This window comes from Tenebrio molitor, chromosome 4 (assembly GCF_963966145.1).
Source record: "Tenebrio molitor chromosome 4, icTenMoli1.1, whole genome shotgun sequence".
Taxonomy (NCBI): Eukaryota; Metazoa; Arthropoda; class Insecta; order Coleoptera; family Tenebrionidae; genus Tenebrio; species Tenebrio molitor.
Genome location: NC_091049.1, coordinates 9393931 through 9414544, shown reverse-complemented (window position 1 = coordinate 9414544; position 20614 = coordinate 9393931). Strand labels below are relative to the sequence as shown.

Sequence of the window (20614 nt, the reverse complement as noted above, 5' to 3'; positions counted from 1 at the left end):
CGTCTGTGATAAAAAAAAAACTGTCACGATCGATTTCGAACAGTTGACAGTTTTTCGCCAAAAATGTCTGCAAGGTAACAACACGTGAGTTGTTAAAACACAAAATTATCTGGAAGAAGAACAGCTCGAGTGACTCTCGATTAAACATCACAAAATATCACTTATATTTTATAATATTCATTTCATCACTCGTTGAAACAAATAGTGTTGCTGTTTGTAAACAATCAACAAATATTACGTACCGCTTTCAAAAATGAAGGCACGTTCTTTTCGACGTCAAAATGACAAAAATGCCGTACAGCTGGAATTATTCCGAATTTGCAACGATTAGGAGATAATAAGTTTTTTCCTGCATTATATTTTATCTTTCACACAATGATAGCAATCTAAAAAGATCAGTTAGCGGCATGTTTCGTACATCGATTTATTTTCTTTTAACAATGGAAAGAATACAATCATTTTTAATTTTAAACAAGTTGCAAACCTCTAAAATTTAGATTTGCCATTGTAATTTTGGTACTCTCAGAAATTTTTCTTTTTGTCGTTTTCACTCTATATTTTATTTTACTTATAAACCGATGTCATCAAAATCTTTCTACTAGACTTCGAGTTTATAAACTGTTATTTGAGGATGTGCAGTTATCTTGTTAACAATACTGGGTGCCCCAAAATTCGCGGAACAACTCAATAAGGTAATGTCAATTCATGTTAGAAAATAACGAGAAAAATAATTAAAAAATTCTATACCTCTTAGATTTGAAGATATGGGGGCCCAAAAGGTGCAGCTTTGATCTCATTTATTTTAAATAATAAAAAAGATGTTGAGTATTTGTCTTTTACTAGCCAGTGGCCTAATAATTTTGAACGATTGTGATCAGGTTTGCAATTATTTTCTCCATTATTTCCAGCATTTCCAAGTAGTAATTTTATGTTCGTTTTACCTCAAACAGCGTACGGCAACACGGCTTTGATTTTTTCCTCTCATTTCCATGGATACAACAAAAATTAAATATTTGCAGACTATTGGGATGCATATAATGTTTTTAAATGTTGCCACATTTATTGTAACGAATAGGTCCTTATCTTCTACAAAAAAGAAGATTGATTTTTTAAACATTTTTACCTGATCTCTTAATGACTACTTAACAACGTACTACTACGTTGTTCCGCGAATTTTGGGGCACCCAGTATAACAATGTGTTACAATGTGTTAAAATTTAAAAAATCGAGAAGGCCGTGATTAATACGCTTTAGTTGGCAACACGTAAAAATTTAATATCATTACAATCGTAACTGTCATTATTAATTATGATTGACTATTAAAATTTGCTATTACAATATGTTCAATTTAGAGCAAACAATTTTCATTGTGCAGTGTTACTTCAGAAATGGAAAAAGACTTGAAAACGGCGAATGGTCCTATTCGACATCTCGAGTTGAGGAATTTCAACAAAAGCTTCCGGACTTTCAAGGCACTTAAACGTTGTTCCAAAAAACAAAAAACCAATGTGGTACAAATGATTTATCTGTCACTATGATAAGTAATAGGAAATGTCAGGCAAAATGTGCACCACAATGGTTTCTTGATTTTTGAACAGCGTTTACTAACAACTTGCTTTGATTATTTTGTTTTTCCATGCCTGAAAAACAACGTGTTCAAAAACAGGTCTGGCACAATTCCCGAATTAATGCAAGTAATTACTGATAAGTGATAACTGCAATTTAATCCTGACTTTGCGAAGGTCATTTGAGAACATGAAACGAAAAGTAACATAATGGGGCTCACTGTTGAATAAAGACGCGGATGTTTTAAATCTTATTGTTTCGTTGCACCAGGTGAGGGAATTATTTTACAACCGACAGGTGATACATACATAATTTACTCCTTCATGAAAATCAAGATTTCAACGTTCTCAAAATCATTAACATAACTTTTAAGACTGACATCTGATAATTAACGAATTGCCAACTGAAATTTTTGGTCACAGCCAACTTTCAACAACTTTCACCAAAAAAGCGTAAACAACTTTTCAAAGATTAGAGATTTCGATTTGTAAACGTAAATTTAACTACTTCTTCTTTACTTTCTTTACGTTATGGCATATCTCTTAGCTTAGCTCTAGATCCAGCTTTATCCTTAAGAATTTGTACATTTTATCAATCAGAGAATTTTCAAATATTTAGTAATCGAGTTATAAAATACAAAAAATAACGTAATACCCTACCAAGTATTTTTTTTAAATAAAACGAATTATATGGTTTGATATCTTTATTTTCTTTACTGACTCCTGATGATTGCGGCGATGATTTACTGTTGCATTTTTGACGTTTTAGTACAGTGAGATTCTGATGTGACTTAATTTTTTTATTTATTAAGGTGGGGAATCCTTTAGTGTGAATCATACCAGAGCCAAATTAAATCTAACTAATTATTAAATAGCACAAAGAGATTAATATCTTTACGATAAAATCAATCCCGAAAGATAAAATCATGTTACAAGGTTGTTAAGCAATAATGATAAATTGTAAGAATAACAAAAAGTTGTGAAATGTACTTTTCTCATTTCAATCACAATGGATGATTAGGTACAGTAAATTTTTGAAGAATTTATATTGTGTTCTCTTGATCTTATACTTATTTTTAAAATATACTATAAAGTGAGTGATAAACTGATTATCGAGAAATTCAGTTGTTAAATGACGTAGGGTCGTGATAAAATATTGGCATTAAATAAAAATTCAATTGAATACTATTCAGTGATAGAAAGAGTTTATGGTAAATTGCAAGGTGGATCCTTGTCTCATTTTAAAGTACAGGTGCTCTTCCAGAATAAATTTCAATTTTATTCAATAATAACAATTAAGGTAATATTTTCATTTTAATGAATGCATTTATAAATTCAAATGTCTTTTATTTTATTACGCTGTTTTTATAAATGAAGCATGCTTCTCCGTATGCTTATATGATATGTAATACAGAACATTTCATTATGGATTATAAATAAAAATAATAAAATGCACTTGGGTCAAAATATTTGTTGGTAAATAATATTTATTTTTTCAGTAATAAAACCAACGACTCATTTGGATTAGAGATGAGATGTACCCTTTGGCCATTATCTAGGCGCTGTCCTCTGAAGAATTTTCTTTCAGCTTTATTGAATCATAGTAGCAGGTAATTTTTCAAAACATTGTTTAAATAATTTATCAAAATTGTGTACAAGCTTTTTTTGTAAAACTAAGTCCCCGTTTCTTTGTAAATGTTATTATTTTTAAATAAATATTTAAAATTTGGATAGTAAATAATATTTTTGAAAAAAGGAACGAATATACCATGAATGTGGTAAAATTTAGGGAATTCTACAAAGCGATAAAGAAAACAAATACTTAAATACTTGGTAATAATTTTCTTATTTCGCTTTTTTAGGGCTTTTTTTTTAATAGAGTTAATTTAATTATGAAATACTAGCTTTTACCCGCGGCTTCGCCCGCAAATTTCAGAATGTTTTAAAATTATGTTTCTACTTTCATGTATTGTGATAAACGCAGTAATATCAATATGAAGTTTGTCTTTTTACGAAGAATAATTAAAACTTAACTGTAGACTACTTTTTTCTTCGACTATATAAACAAAAAGATCAATATGATAAGAAACTAACATTATGATCACTTACCAATTCATGAAAATACGCCAACATAACACTTTTATTTTCAGTTGTAACCTTATTTAAATCTTCCTATTGTTTGATTGTCTCGTTTGATTTCAGATACCTGCCTTTTGATTTTTCTGGTATTAAGCTATTTGAAGCTTATTCTGCTTCATTTAAGACATCTTCCGGTAAAACACAATCATTCAAACACATTTTGCGAAATTGCTACTTTTATAAACAACCAAATGTAACTATGACACCTGAACATATCATGCAAACGCGATTTCCAACTCGAAAAAACTTTTTTTGTGCTTAACAGGCTTAAAAATGATAATAGGGGTTACTTTTTGTGGGTGTCAAGCGGCGAAGGTGACGATATACTCAGAGGATGAAATAGGGGTGAAGCGGCGAAGGTGAAGGTATTTCCAACTCGAAAAAACTGTCTTTTTTTCTTAACAGGGTTGAAAATGGTAGTAGGGGTTAGTTTTTGTAAAATTAAAGTAGACAGTAATTTTCTTCTTGTTTTGAAGATCAAGTGTACAAAATTTCATCAAGATCGGAGTAAAACTGTAGATTTGCATACAAAATATACAAACAGACATTCAGTTTTATATATATAGATATCGCGTAATTATTGATAGACAAATCGTGAGAAATGCTTCAAGTGACCTTATATTTAACTCGGTCGAGTCGCCTGTGGACATTTCAACTCCTAGGACTTGAAGTGTTTCAAGTCCTGTTACAAAAAAGCCATTTCAACCGTTTCTATAGAGATACACAAAGGCGCGATTTTCGACCGCTTGAAGCAAAATATGTTTTTCTCGTTAAATAAAATTTAAGTCAAGTGTATTTAATTGTTTCATTTAAAATAACTCTCCAAAGATGCGGCCTCTTGAGGAACTAGAATGAAACAACAACAAAAAAAAACACACCACAATGTTTGTTTCGTTCTTTTTTTTTGCAAAAACGAGAAAATCGCAATTGGCGGAACGTTACAATATTTTGTGTTAATTTATAGTTTATTTTTTTCAGTCATGAAACAAATGTGGAATGACAGATTCAAAACAAGAGCTTGGATCCGTTTCTCATCGTTGATTTCATTGAAGTTTTATCTGAAGTGTCCACTTTAAGAGTTTTCAAATATGGCGACTAAGGTAAGAATCCATTATCAAATACATATTTTGATTTTTCATTAATATAACAATCCTGTTTTAATTTAAATGTATGGGAATAGTCCTAGAATAGTTATTTACACAATTATTGGAATAAAAGCAATATTACAGGACTCGAGTGTGAAGATTGCAGATGACGAGGGCGTTAGCCCGAGTTCATCTGTAATCACACGAGTTTCCTGTAATATGCTTTAGCCCACGTGTTATGTACAAAATTTTATCTAAGACCGCTCCGAATTAAAAAAAAAAAGGTAAATTTTATTTATTTCCGCCAGTGGAATAATAACTTACTTATCCCACTGAGTGGAGTAATGAAATGCGTCCGGTAATGAAGTTCCTTATTCCACTCAAATGAGTGGGATAAGTGTCATTTATCCCACGGGATTAGATAAAATTATTAAATATAATTAGACTGAAAAACTTTAGTAAAAGCCATGCGAAATTAAATTGAATTATTTACTTCGACATTCTAGTTAAATGTTAACTTGTTTTTAAATCTTAAAGATTGTTTATTTTGAATATCGCAACTTAAAAAAAACTGTATTTTGTAGAACACGCCTGGTTTCGGAATCGAATATGAAATTCTAGTTCCGGCATACTTAGCCTTAAAGCTCAACAACAAAAGAGTAGAAAATTTTTCCATTCAAAGCAACGTTGACAATTTGGAAAACATGGACGATGTGGTGGTAAATGTTACGAAAAACGAAAAACAACTTTCTTTTGCCATGCAACTAAAACACAAGAACAAAAAAAACAAGGTTTTATCACCGGGAAGTTTCGAGGCGGAGAAGGGCGATTTCAGTCTGAAAAAATATTGTCAAGCATTTAAAAGCTTGAGCGAAGAAAACAAACAACGTCAGTTTATCCTTTACACCAATGCCAAATTCGATCCAAAACGAACCGAAGAAGTAACGAATTTCGCTATGGTGGAAGGCAGCAGTTTCGATGGAAATAAGTTTCTCGACAGCAGTTCCAGTAAAGGAAACGTATACAGGTTTGAAGTCAAAGATAAAACTCCACACAATAATGAAATAACAAAATCAGACTACGAAATGTTTTTGTCACGATTTACGGTTTTCGTTTGCCAGAAAAATTATGAAGATATTGAAGAAGATATGGTTAAGATTCTGCAAAGCAGGAACATAGTTCTCAAATATCTGGATTTGTTCAGAAAATGGCATCAAGGCCGATTCACAAATAAGACAATTGATAAAGCAACGGTCAATATCCATCTTATTGATATATTCGCATCCCCATTCGCAATAGTAAACCGTCATTTCCCCGTTGGTCAACACGATAAACTAAAATTATTTGTGAAGGTGATCAAAGAATTTCAAATTACTTTGATTAACGATTTGTTCAAAAACTTTGTTAAACATTTAGTGAGGGATTGTGATCTTGAAGGACTTGAGGAAAAGTGTGAAATTTACAAAAAAATCTACAAGATGGACCCAAACTCTTCAGTTGATGAATGCATAATGCGACTAGCAAAAGAAAGCAAAATGATCGAAAAATCCGTAACAAAATTGGAAACAGAAGAAAAATTTAAAATATTCCACTATTTTTTCGAAAAACCACTCATCGTCAACTTTAATAAAATTTCACAAAATTTCATTTATAAAATAATGGAACTACACCAACTACGAAGCAAAGTAAAATTTGTTTTGGTGGGTCAAGGAATTCGAGCCGCAAAATTGAAAAGATTACGAATGTTTAAAAATTTGAACGACTTATTGGTGAACGAAACCTTATACAAGGATGTCATCAGGACTTGTCGCTTGTCGCTACAGGGCAGGAAAGAGATAACACTTGAAAAGTTGATCCATTCTTCTCAAGAATTTCTTGGGTACACTGGAGCCAAAGAAGTGTTTCACATGTTGAAGGACAATTTTTTAGTTGGACAAAAAGCAGAACGTCTTCCACCATATTATATAGACAGAAAAGTTTCTTTGAAAGTTTTAACAAGCGATACAGTTTTTCATCATACATTTTTAAAGGAGAATCTAGTTGTTATTGATTTCAACGGAAAGTTGGAAGAAATTCGAAATAAAATTCGTAAGCTTGACATAAACGTCATCGACATCCATGATTATTTAAAATCGAAGAAAATTGTTAAGGGCTCTGTGACGATTATATCAACCAATGAAGAATGTTCAGGGCAACTACTTGAAGATGTTTCTGAGAAGAGCAACAAGAAATCGGTATTATTCTTAAGAAGGATGTGTGACGACGGTAGTCTGTCTGTAGTGACGAGTAGAAACTGTTCAACGAAGAAATTTATTTGGAAGAAAATATCGATAGAAGAAAATAAAATTTATGATTATTTAACTAGACCCATTAATGTTTTATGTGCCAACCCCGGTATGGGTAAATCGTCAATGTTGAACAAGTTGAAAAACGAATGCCATTCCGAATTTTGGACAATCAGAATTGATCTCAAAACACATAACGAATTTCTGAAAAAACAACACGACACTGATGAATTTTTAAGCAATTTATTCAGAAAAAGCGAAGACTGTTTTTCAGATAATATCAGAGATGACTTTCGATCGAAGAAAAATGTAGTATTCTTCTTTGATGGCGTCGACGAAGTTGAAAACCAATGCGTCGATGACGTTTTAAAGTATATTAAAGAATTATCTTCAATGGGATTCCGTGTGTGGGTTTCTTCCCGAAACAATTTAAAGGAAAAATTGGAATTACGTTTAGAACCATTTACGTTGGACATGGAAGAAGTGGACAAAGAGCAGCAAAAATGTTACATAAAGAATCGTCTAAAAGAAAAGTATTCGGACGAAGAAATAGAAAAGATGATGGACAGAATCTTCAGCAGCACCGATATCGTCAACAATTGTCGAGTTTTGGGAATACCTCTTCAGCTTTACATAATAACGCAAACGTTTCTCGACCACAAAGAAGTTTACCATAGCATGACCGACAATATCTTCGTTTTAACAAAAATGTATAAATTATTCTTCTCCGGGAAAATTAAACACAATCTTGATAAACTGGAATACAAACATTCTCACGTGAATCCGGTAAAACCAGAAGAAGTACTGAAAAGGTACGAAGTTTTAGCTTTGCAGTCGCTTTTCGACAATCACGTTCTTAAAATGCTCGATCTGGAAATCAAACCAGATAAAGAATTTTTGTATGAAATCAAAAGAAACAAAGATTTTTATGGCATCGTCACGAATGTAGACGAAAAGGGCAAAGCCGTCTTTGGACATTTAACATTTGCAGAATATTTTGTTGCACAGTTTTTTGCAAACAACCACGACAAAGCTCGAATCATTCGAAACCAATTGCTTTCTGATAGATACAAAAACGTGATGATGATTTTTAATGTGATTCTTGCCGAAGATAATCCTCTACATTTGGGCGTAATCTATCAAGATGAGAATCAAATTGTGAAACATATTGAGGACAAGAACATTTACGACAAAGGTGGCCGCAACCCACTGCACATTGCGACGTATAATGAACCACGATTTAACAGATTTGCATCACATTCTATTCGATTTTCACAAAAGATTGAAGAATATTTGAAGAATATTCGCATTTTAGAAATTATTGTCGATCACTTCGACTATAACGAATGCGACGAATTATTCAAGCTAAGTGCTCTGGACTACGCTTTTGAGAACAACAGCCTTCTTTCAGCAGAAATGATCTTGAAAAAATATGGGAGTTCAAAGGAGGTATTGAAGTATGTAAAAAATTATAAATACAACCCGAAATTTTATTTCTTTTGCCTGGCGCATGGCTATAAAAATGTATTGTCTCTATTGATTGCTAATAGCAAGAATAGCAAGATGATTCTCAAAAGCGAACCTTGGATGTTCATTAAATACACTATCGTAAACTGCTACTATGAAGAAAGTGAAACCTTGGGTTATCTAATCGATTTTTTTTTAAATTCTGACCGTTTTTGTAAAATCAACAAGGGTTATAAAGTAAAAGGTATGAACAGACATTTGGAAGCTGCTCTGTGTTTAGCAGCCACTCATGGAAAAACATATGCCATTCAGTTATTGATAGAGGAAGGGACATGTGTTAATGTTGTTACAAAAAATAATAAAACTCCGTTACACTTGGCTCTAGAAAATGGAAGAACGGAAACGGTAAAATTACTAATCGATAATGGTGCATCTATTGATGCGGTCACAACTGATAATAAATCTGCGTTATATTTCGCTGTCGAAAACGGAGAAACGAAAACTGCTAAATTATTAATCGAGAAAGGAGCATCTGTTAATAACTTCAAAAAATATGACGAAACCCTGTTACATTCGGCTGTCAAATATGGAAAATCAAAAATGGTCAAGTTATTAATCGAGGAAGGCGCAGCTGTCGATGCCGTTACATTTGACAATGAGACTCCGCTACATTGGGCTGCCAAATACGGAAGAACGGATGCGGTTAAATTTTTAACAGCAGGAGGAGCATGTGTTAATGCCGTCAGGCAACATAATGAAACTCCGTTACATTTGGCCGTCAAATACGAAAAATTGGAAACAGCAAAATTACTAATCGAAGAAGGAGCATCTGTTAATGCCGGCACAAAATTTAACGAAGCACCGTTACATTTGGCTGTCAAAAATGGTAAACTGGAAATGGTTATGTTTTTAATCGACGCGGGAGCGTCTGTTAATACTGTTCTAAGTGATACCTGTAAAAGTCCGTTGCATTTGGCAGCTCAAGATGGAAAAACGGGAATTGCCGACATCTTAATTGAGAATGGAGCATTTGTTAATGCCGTCACGAATAACAATGAAACTCCGTTACATTTGGCTCTGAAAAATGCAACATTGGAAACAGCACAATTGTTAATAGAGAGAGGAGCATGTGTTAATGCCGTTATGAATGATAATGCAACCCCGTTACATCTGGCCGTCTATGCAGGAAATGAGAAATTCGTGAGTTTTCTTTTGAGTAAGAGTGTGGATCTTGCAGCAATCGAAATTAATCATGAAGAATACCCTCTAAGATTTGCTGCAAGATTGGGGTGCTTGAAGAAAGATTTGTTACTGGAGGTGACGCGTAGGCAAAGGTATGTGCAAAACTAAGGCGCAAAAATACTGTAAAACCTTGACACATAATTGAAGGTTCTTCAATTTGTTCTGAGATGTTTCGAGGTTTCATCGCAATCATCACCATTGCATTATCACAAGTTTCAAAACATTTCCTATGATGGTTTCATTATCTTTATTCTGTTTGTTGACTGATCAAAACTGATTCATTTCTGATTTGCAGGTATCAAAAAGAGTTTGATATTTATGGGGCTTAGGCCTTTCCTTTGGTTCGGTTGAAGATCTCGAATTAAAATTTGCGCTAGTGGAAAACTGCGCTAGCAAAACAGATTACTTTATAGTTAAGAGAATAATTTGGCAGTCTATTTGTCTATGAAAAGAACGGTGAGTCTTAGATTCATGCGTAGAAGTTGAAGTGAATAAAATCAAAGAGAGATTCCATTGCCTGAATAAAAGTTACGCAAAGAAGAATATTTCAACAAAAGGTATCACTGTATTTATTTTTCAATTAAAACAAATAACATATTAGTGATTTTGTATTGCAAGGTGGAGGTACATATTGGAACTTGGCCTAGAGGTATTCTAGAGTTTTTCTAGAAGTGAATGAAACAAGTGATGTCCCTTGAAGCAGTTACTGAAATTCACATTCAAATCATACTCATTCATATCAGCGAATATGTTTTGTTCACTTGATTACAACAAAAATAGAAGGAGGAGATCTTGACAGTAGAGAATCTTCTCCCGAGGAGTAAGTATTCCAACATCCTGAGACATACTTTAGCTAACGAAAATCTGTTAAGGGCCTGTCTTATTGTTCTTAAATCTCCTGGGCAGTTTGACAGTAACAATAAATATGGTTTGAGTAATGGTGTAAATGTGATGGATGGACAGTAATCAAATTGGTCTGGGGTTTGGAGGTTGACATTTCTTCATGTAAATTACCATTTTTGTGTGTTATTACTTGGTAATAAGATGCTCGGAATTAGGAAGTTACTTATTAATTGACAGGTCAGTAATGCTAATTGCCCTTTTATAATGAATATTCCCTGCAAATTGCAATTTATTATTACCGGTTTAAACGTAACGTAATACTATTATAATTTATAATCGATGAATTTTTTTCAGACATCTTTTATAAGTTCGGTCCAGAAGTTGAAGGAACGGACTGCCACATCCAAGCGGATAGGCGGGAGAGGAACCAACACCCTTTTCTGGGCAACTGACAGTTTCAATTGTCACTGTTACATTATTTTTTTGGCTTGGTATTGTTTGCATAGTTAGTTGTTTTTCCCCTTATTTGAATAGTTTAATATTTAGTTAATGCAATAAATTGGTTTGTGGAAAAAAATACAAAACTGGGCCGTAGAGTGAGGTTTCTGAGGGGTTTCACCTCACTCACAAAAAAAAGGCATTAATTGTCTTATACACTTGGCGCCCCCTCATTATTTGATTAATAGATGATGATATCTCAGCTATCGTGATTTTATTTATTTTTCCTTGGACATTTCTCTATGTCTGAGTAAAATCTTTGTGAAGCAACTTCCTTGTTGTGAAGTGAAGTACAGTTAGAAAGTGATAAAATAAAAACATATTCGTTAGTACTTGGAGAAAGTAAATTACATTTAATTAAATAATAAATAATTGCTCCACCATTGTTATACCACAAAAAGTTGCCAAATGAATGAATGGGTTGTCGCGTGGACTGGTCAGTCAGTTAAAGTTTTGATTGATTACACAGGTCTACACTGATTTCGTTGTTTGCATAAAATTGACAGTTTTTGAACAATTTCGACCTCCTGATTACGAAAATGATTTTGGTTTTGCGCTATCACGTCTAGTTTTTTCACAATTCGTTTTTTCTTAAAATTGGAATATTCACCCAGAATGAATGAATTAATTAAATATTCTATGAATGTTGTTGAAAGGAATGCCTGGAAGGCATTTAAGAACATCATAGAAAAATTTGCTTGGAAATTACTAAGATGAAGACTACAAAAATATTGTAAGAATCATGTTGGAAGATTTTCACATCTTGGGATGTAATATGAGATTGAAAGTGCATTTCCTATTTTCGCACTTAAATCTTTTTCCTAAAAATCTTGGTGCTATTAGCGAGGAATAAGGGGAACGTTTTCACCAAAATATAGAAGAAATGGACAGGTGATATTGTAACGGTCCGAATAGGTTCGATAAATTAAGAATTTTAATTTTAAAATAATTTCAATGAAATATTTTAAATACCGTTCTTTTGCGACGGAAATGCTGGTCAGTTGTAAATTTTATTGATGCCTTTGAGGCCGATCTCAAGTTGAGTTGCAACTTGTATTGTCATGGTAACGGCACAAAATTGCAAGTTTGAGAAAGATGACGCATATTGGTAATTAATGTGTAGGACAAAGATACCTACACATTTGCGCTGCATCACCTATTTGTCACCCTGACTTGAAATCGGGCTCTTAGTCGGCAAGAGTGGTACCACATTCCTCAAGTGAAATCTGCCAACCTTTCTTTGAAAATTCAGGTACGCGCCGGGTCCGAACACAACACAAAGATAACAGTTTTTATGGGAAAAGAAACATTGCAAAATTTACTCGTTCGACAATTTGGGGAGTCCAGGTAAAATCAGGGGATACTTGAATTAAATGAATTTGATATTAGCAGGTTTCAAATTGAGAGAACCACCAAATCAATGTTCATTAGGTTAATTTACTTTTTTTAGCATTCTCAAATTTATGGCATATTTGTAATTCAAGGGCGTGAATTGCAAATTAGAAACAGAGCGCTTTATCGTAGAAAATAACTAGAATCGTTTGCACTATTAGTTAGAAAAGTAACAAAGCAAAGTTGAAAGGGAGTGGGTAGAAAACACGGACAACAGGGTAACGGTAAAGCCAGGTAGTCGAAGAAATCAGAGGCGTAAATGAGAGAGAGATAATGAAAATTACGAATTAATTAGAACAGTTTTGGGGAATCAAACCAATGTAGAACAATTTTTAGAAGTAGCAAATCAACGGAATTTAGTTGCATGACATGGCACTTGCGTAACAGCGTTTCAAGCCCAATTTAGGTTTCAAAATAACGTTAATTTGTTTCATTTTAATTCTGTTTAATTCTTGGTGCTGATTTTTATTATTCTATAGAGTCAGTAATTCAGTGTTCCTGTTTAATTCTGTTTATTCCATTTTTAATTGTGTTTGATTCTTAATGTTGAGGTTTATTATTGTATAGAATCAGTAATTTAGTGTTCTTTTTCAGCGTTCTAATTCAACAACAAATTATGTACATTCAGTCTGGTCCTCATAAAGTCTAAATTGAAACATTTAAAATTATGGTGGAAAACGGAAACTGTTATTTCAAAAGTTCTAAAGATATCGAAAAGGTGTCGGGATCGAAGTAAGTAACAAGTAATGTAGAACCGAGTTGATTGGTTACTTTGGACAGTTAGCGGTTGCGAATAATAAAACCGAATGCGGAACGGGAAAAGGTTTTTTTTTTCACTCGGGGTTTGATCTCCAAAGTAGCCGGAGGTACGTTCGGTACATCCAGCAGCCATTTTGTGACGTGCTTTACATTTACAAGGTAAATTATTTCTCTGATTCTTGTACATTATTTGTAGTCGCGATTTAATTAGTTAAACAGCATTTAGTTCTTTATCGTTCTAAAGTAAAGATTGTATTATTTTCCTTGAACATTTGACGACCACGTGACTCTTTAGAATCTTGAATTAGATTCTCTATCGCGAAGTATGTGATCTTCTTGCATTTACCGATTGGGGAAACGTGTTCTCGCCAAGGCGATCTATTACAAACTCATTATAAAATAGCTTCATTAATCATTCATTACTTGGGAGCCTTCGCCGTCGGGGAAGCTACTGCCAGTGTTCGTCGCACTCAATTAGCTGTGGTCCGGCAAAAGTGCACAAACAGCCGCGTCACCCGTAAACCTGACAGTGACCAAACTAGGCCAGCTGATACGTGAAGAGAGGTACCCTATAAGTCTGTTAGAACCTTTTTCCCTTTTATTTTCAATCACCGGAGTAGACCAGGCTTTGACTGAAGGTTTCCAGGGCATCGCGTCGGGTTCAATTTAATTGGGGAAACAAGTCAAATCTAAATCGGACCAACTTCTGTATTTGCCCAGCTTAGTGATTTATTCATGAGTCAGATCTCAATTCGCGGGCCGCGAGACACAAATTTACTTGAGTCAAATATCTACCAACTTCTGTTATTGAATTAATTAATTTATTCCTACCATTTTTTGGGACCAAACACCACCATACACGATTATTTGTTAAATAAAATTTAAGTAAAGTGTGCCCAATCGTTTTAATTCTGAAAAAACTTCCGAAGGTACCGCCTCTCGTTAGAACCTCATTAAGCTAAATGATAAACAAAACACAACGTAGGATCCATAAATATTTCTTTTTTCATTATTTTTGTTTCATATTTTTCCGCAAAAATATTTCCTCCGAGGGAATGCGGCAACCAACAATACACCAAATAAGGGAGGAACGTTTCATCGAGGAAAAGTCAAGGAAGTTGAAATGTTTCAGTATAAACGCAGCTATCATCTAAAAAAAATAAAAGATTGATATCTTTAATAACAAACAAGTTATGGAGTTTTTTAACGTAAACTTATTTTTCAATGGGGTTATTTAAAATCGAGGGTTTATTTTAATAGACCAAATAATTTAGAACATTTACGGCAGAAAATTCGCGCTGAAATAGAACAAATCATCCCTGACACTATTGAGCGCAGTGTACAATGTCTACACTCGTGTCGTTGAGTGCCAAATGGTTGGCGGGGGGCAATTTCAACATTAGCGTTCAATTTTATTGTTAACCTTAGATGTTTATTTGTTCTTGTTGGAGCTCATTTAAAATTTTAACAGTAAAAATTAAATTAAATTTTCGAAGTAAAATTTGTCATTTTCCAAAAAAATTGTTATGTAAAGTAACAATTTTTTTAATTCATCGTTTAGGTAGTAGGAAGGTCTATCAAAAAGAGAGAAAAAAGTGGGGGTTGTCATTTAAAAAAAAACTAATGATGACGTCATTGTGCAAAAAATACATGACGTCATAAGTAAATTTTTTATGTCATAAAGTGGCTAATTAAAAAATAAAATTGAGCTGTCCGAGCCTTTAGCACAGATTACTTATACCAGATCGGACACTCGAGAGAGATGTTAAGAAATTAATAAAGGATAGAATATTAACCAATTTAAAAGTCCCGTAGGCATGCGCAGCACTGCCGCTTGTCCCAAAATAATATACGAGTACATCGTGCATGTTCGGATCATGTGCTATGTGAAAATCCGTAGCGAGAAAAACCGTCGGCGTCTGACGACAATTTCGATCTGTCCTTGCTTTATCGCAGTATTCGCACTTTTGTTTAGCATAATATCTGTAAGAAAATCTTCGACTAATGCAACACGATTCGTCGTCGTCAAGTCGACGTGGATGTCCACGTGGAAGATGATGCGAAAATACCTCACCCCTTCCGGCCCAAGTGGTGGAAAACACGGTGATAGTTGTTATGACCATAAATAATGGTCATCTCCCTGGCCTGGCAACATTTTTGTGTACGTGGCCACGGGGGTAAAATATTGGGAATGGGGGTAGTATATAAGTTTAAAATGTTAAGGAGGGAGGACTTTCTCCCGCTATTGTCTAAGCATATTTTGATTAAAAAATATTTTTAAACCTGTCTTTTAACACTCAGACGCGACGTTTCGAATAAACCTGTGGAATTAGACTTCAGGATTTTTTTTCCATTTTTTTATTTTAAATCTGCGACCATTGCAACACTGTATCGCTGACATATAATTCAATATGGCAACAGCAGCAGTAACCCATTTAAAGGGCCACGCTAGTGAAGGTCATTGACGGCGAATGCAATTCATCAAAGGTTCCGACAAGAGTGTCCGATCTAGTATAAGTGCCTTTAGCTTGAAAACATTAAATAACGCAAATAACAAAACACAACACAACATTGGATCAATAAACTTTTCGTCAGCCTTCTTTTACATTTCGCTGCTGGAAATGGAAGGACAGAAATAGCAAAAATTTTAAATGAGTTAGCGTTATGCGCTTACAGGGGAGAATGAAACGTCCTTAATTTTGGATTGTTGTTATAAAAAAAATTAATTCGTTGAATTATTACTGAACCAGCATTAATATTTAGTAAACATTAATACCTCGTGAGCAACAATTAGGTACCGTTTGAGATGGCAATAAAAAAATTTACTTGAAATTGACAGGACTGTGAATGGTGCCTATTTCCATTTGTTTTACTGTCATTATTGACAGCTGACATAATTTGCAAATTTAAACGTCTTGATTTTGATAAAATAACGGTGGTCATTTGGACCAGCACCTTTAAATTAATAGTAGATTATGCACCGAGGGAGTGAAGTGTATGATTTTTACCCGAGGCGCAGTTCTACAAAGCACTGAAGGTAAAAATCATTGACTCCCGAGCTGCATATACTATTTTTTGCACGACCCAAGGATTTTAATTGAAAAAAAAAATTGAAGTGTTTTTAACTGTTAGGTTAAGTTTAAGTGTCATGTTGACAGTTAAAAATAATTTTTAACCTTCCGGCTTTTTTCAATTAAAATTTTGGGTCGTCAAAAAGTGCATGATTGCTTCCGTCGGTGCTTTGTAGGACCCTCGGGGTTCGCCTTCGGGCTACAAACTGCACCTCGAGTAAAAAAAGAATTAATATGATATAAATATCTATCATAAAAGGTTGAGTTGGCTATGTCTTTTGCCCAAGTGGAAAAAGAGCCAATTTACTCCATACAAAGTTGCTCATTAGATAGAGGTCGTGCAAAAATACCTTTTCGTCGCTTTAACTTGTTTTTTTTAACTCCTCATTTTTCAATAAACTGGTGCTTCGCATCAAGCATAACCTAATTTTCGGCAGTCTATCAAATTCATGTCACTTCCGGTCATGTGACAAATAACCAACAGGAACGGAAAAAAGTCACCATAGTTTTACTGCCAACTTAAACAGTAACTGAATTGTGAAGGATTCCTACAAAACAAAATGACATTTAGCTGTATGACTCATCTTGATTTTACAACTCCCCACAATTTCTTCAACGTCAAGATTGGAAAATTGTTGCTTTGGTGTTATTCCATTCCTCTAATCAGGTAGTTCTTCTTCTCGTCATTACCATTTTCTCCTTCTGCCATTGCCATCTTGGGAAGGGTGATCCTGGCTTTCTTCAAACGATTTGGTAAGATTTGATTTTAGTGACATTAAATCATGATGAAGTCCTAATAATGCCATTTCCGGTAGAAAGCTTATTTCATTCTTTGTGCTAATTCAATGAAGATTTTACAAGATGTGCACAATAAGAAAAAACTTCTGGAAGTTGTTGATAACATGATAACCTGATAACTTCTTGGTCAAGAGGAGATTACGTGCATGTAGTACTGACAAAAAGAAAATAATTTTTTGAAATTTCTTTTATTCACAGAATTTATTTCACATAACCTTGTCAAACGTAGTTTTGCGATCTAAACGTTACCCAAATATTTTATATCAACCGTCAAATAGATCACTAAGAGGCACCTCTTCCAAGAATTTATTAAACACATTGCCATAACCTTGGGCATAACTGTCAAAGTAGACAGCTTGGAAACTGTCAAGAGCTGCCTTCCAATTTGCATTCATCTTGAGAGCAAATCTGTCGTTCAAAATCTCGTCATCAAATAAATTTTCGTAGCGGATTGTCATCGATTGTGGCGCCATCTTCAGTTTAGTATCGACTATCAACAAATAATTTAGATCATCCTTCGTATATTCTTCGAACGCAAAAGTAAGCGTATACGTCACATTCTCTGAAATTCCCTCAAAGTACATTTCTTCTTTGACTCGTCAAAAAATACTTACGCGCAGTAACAAGTGCACGACCTGCGGTATCAATCGGTAAAAAAAATATTACACCCTTAGCTACGTAATCATATTCGTATCGAACTTCAGGATTGGTGATTGAGATCGTCAAGGTGTTATTTTCCAAATCCATTCTGTCTAGAGAAATTGTAGTTTTATTAGGACGCACTTTATTGTCGTTGCTTACTTTGCTTTCAGGTCGGTGATTGTGGTGTGACCAAAGATTTTGAAGTTCTTGAATTTGCAGTCGAGGTCACGTCATATTCCAAGTTCTTTGGGTGAGAAGTGCGGCAAAAAAAGTGGTTCTAAAGTGGTTTGTCTAGTTGAGTGATGGCGTTCTTGATTGCTCCAGACAAGCAGGCGTCGAAATCAGATTCTTTCTTGTTACATTTTGTAAACGAAGAAGCTGAAACAATCACAGTCTTAAGTGAAGAATTTCCTGCGAAGAAATGACTTACGCAGTTTTGTAGGGTTGCAAAAATTCACAAAAAACAAGAAACTCAACAACGTTAACGTCTAATAATCGAATGCAGGTTTTCACGGCCGTTGTCAATAGGGTTATTGTTTTCCGGGTTGTGCCGCGGTCGTCTGGATTGCTGGGTAGCTGACGTTTCAATAGCCATGCTGCTATCTTCTTCGGAGCTTGTAATAAAAAGTTTATTTCCAGTTGCACTTTAGCACTAACAGCTAGTACTGGATAAAGTAGGTACACAAAACCATATATCAACTTCTGTGGTTTAGTTTTATTGTGCAATTTTGCAGATATTTATGAAATACCTGACAATTGTCAAACTTTTTGACATATACAGCTGCCAACCCAATAGGTTGTATTTTCCCTGTTACGATTATTTTCTTTTTCGATCGATATAAATTAAACAAACACATTTATCGGAAAAATTATACAGGGAAATGTGTTTTTTTACACTAAATTAAAGTAACGTATGGACACTTTAATTTTAAAGTAACTGTGAAAAGAATAAATCAACGGTGTCCGTACATTTTTCCCGTACTCCACTAGATTTTTCCCACATTCCACTAGAAATTTTTGACATTGTACGGGAAATCGTACCTCCCTTGACCTAAAGTGTAAGGTAACGCTATATTTCCCAGATTGGGAGGCCGAAAATTGTTTTTACACTGTAGTCAATATCATTGCTGGAGTCGTTTCTAAAACGATTTTTTAAATCCATTTCGAAAAACGTCAAAATAATTTTCTGACATTTTATTCATTAATTTGTGTTACCAACAAAAACAAAAGCCTTGTCAACGTTGTTTTTCACCGGAAGGGAGATTTCTGTCGGCAGAAGACGCATTTCCTGACCATGACTAGATTTTTTCGCGATATTTGGCACACTATTGGTCAATATCAACTATTTTCATAACATGAGGGAATTTGTCGTAAATAAATAAAGCTAACTGGAGCCATTTTTTCAGAAAAAAAAATGTGTTCGCGCCATGATCTTTCTTTATTTTTTTAATTTTACATAAAACAGTTTCAAAAAATTCTCATCTGAATGCAAAAAAAATCATTTGAAGCTGTAAACGATCTATTAGGAAGAAGATAAATATTCTGATTTTCTTCCCTAGGATCTGTGCCTCCATGTTCGTTGGTATCGTCTTTAGACGTAAAATCCGCCTCAGAAGAATTTCACTCTTTTCTCCATCATCAAATCCTTCAGCGAAGATTTTCTTTTGATGCTGCTTGAACAACACTCAATTGTTCTGACAATATAAGCGATTTCAGTTTTCTTGTCATTTTCGCTAGATCGATAACTAGACGATCGTGGTAACAAAACAAAACAAACGCTAAATGGCCATTGTAGAAGATTCCTCAGGTAGTAATACTTTGACAAAGCGTATACGTAATATTCTTAAAATATTTTTGCAGAGTAATACATACCGGGTGTAGAATTGGTTTACGAGACATAGGATTTTACATGTAAAAATAAAGAGTTTCAATTATTGGCTCCCCTAACAATTTTATGGCAAAATACTTGAAATGAAAGTTAAAGAGAATTAAAATTACTGTCTAATTTCAATCCTAGTTTTATTCTAACATCTTGTGGTACTGAAAGAAAGGCAAGGAAAGAGTCAACACAAAAATACTAAAAAGTACTACTAGGCATGAAATTTTATTTCTTTCTTTAAATGGTATTACGGAGGGTCTTCTTTAAGAAACTTCCAAGCAATATTTGCTTCAGATTTCCCAGACCGACCAATTTCATCCATAGAAATAATTTGAAGAATTAGAGAAAAGTTTGAACATTTAATGGAAGATACCTTTTCATTCGTCCTGTAGTCCTGTACGAGTTCATTTGAAGGGCAGATCAAAAGAAAATTAAATAATAGTGAAACCACCCGACAAATAATTTTAGAAGTCAAATTTCATTGCTAGTACTGCTTTTTAGTATTTTTGTCTTAACTCCTTTTTGCTTTTCTTTCAGTACCACAAGAAGAAAAAAACAAAGAGTGGAATTAGACAGTATTTTTAATTCTCTCTAACTTTCATTTTAACTATTTTGGCATAAAATTATTAGGGGAGCCAATAATTGGATCTCCTTATTTTTACATGTAAAATCCTATGTCTCGTAAACCAATTCTACACCCGGTATGTCGTTACATAATGGCAAAACTGTATTTATGAATACAGAATGATACGCTTGTTTGAAAATCACATAAAAAATGTATGGGTGCTATTTAAAAAATCAAAGTTGGTTGCCATAGCAGCGAAACAAAAGAAGATAGGAACAAAGTAGAAAAACCAAATGATGCAGGATAATACACCAATCAACTTTTATATTAAACATTTTTTCATACATTGTCAAATTAAAAAGTTATAGCCAATATTTGATACTT

At 33.9% G+C, this 20614-nt stretch overlaps 1 protein-coding gene and 1 long non-coding RNA gene across 4 annotated transcripts; one reads left to right on the top strand and one right to left on the bottom strand.

Moving 5' to 3' along the window:
- The first annotated feature begins 2640 nt into the window (after positions 1-2640).
- Positions 2641-14119, top strand: LOC138129787 (uncharacterized). 2 transcript variants are annotated; one of them, XM_069046090.1, is made up of 8 exons: positions 2641-2865; positions 3065-3175; positions 4683-4804; positions 5374-9875; positions 10079-10340; positions 10402-10603; positions 10656-10863; positions 13111-14119. In XM_069046090.1, exons 3-5 carry the CDS (start codon positions 4793-4795, stop codon positions 10110-10112), a joined length of 4548 nt encoding a protein of 1515 aa, XP_068902191.1. In that variant the 5' UTR covers positions 2641-2865; positions 3065-3175; positions 4683-4792; the 3' UTR covers positions 10113-10340; positions 10402-10603; positions 10656-10863; positions 13111-14119. The 2 variants fall into 2 exon arrangements, with proteins under 2 accessions (XP_068902191.1, XP_068902190.1); XM_069046089.1 differs by lacking the exon at positions 13111-14119 and adding an exon at positions 10981-11326.
- A 1691-nt stretch (positions 14120-15810) lies between these two features.
- LOC138129797 (uncharacterized) lies at positions 15811-19743 on the bottom strand. 2 transcript variants are annotated; one of them, XR_011159386.1, is made up of 4 exons: positions 18217-19743; positions 17946-18164; positions 17759-17896; positions 15811-17706 (listed from the first exon to the last, which is right to left on the bottom strand). It is a non-coding gene; the product is annotated as an uncharacterized lncRNA (long non-coding RNA). The 2 variants fall into 2 exon arrangements; XR_011159385.1 differs by having other exon boundaries at positions 17946-19743.
- Positions 19744-20614: the final 871 nt, after the last annotated feature.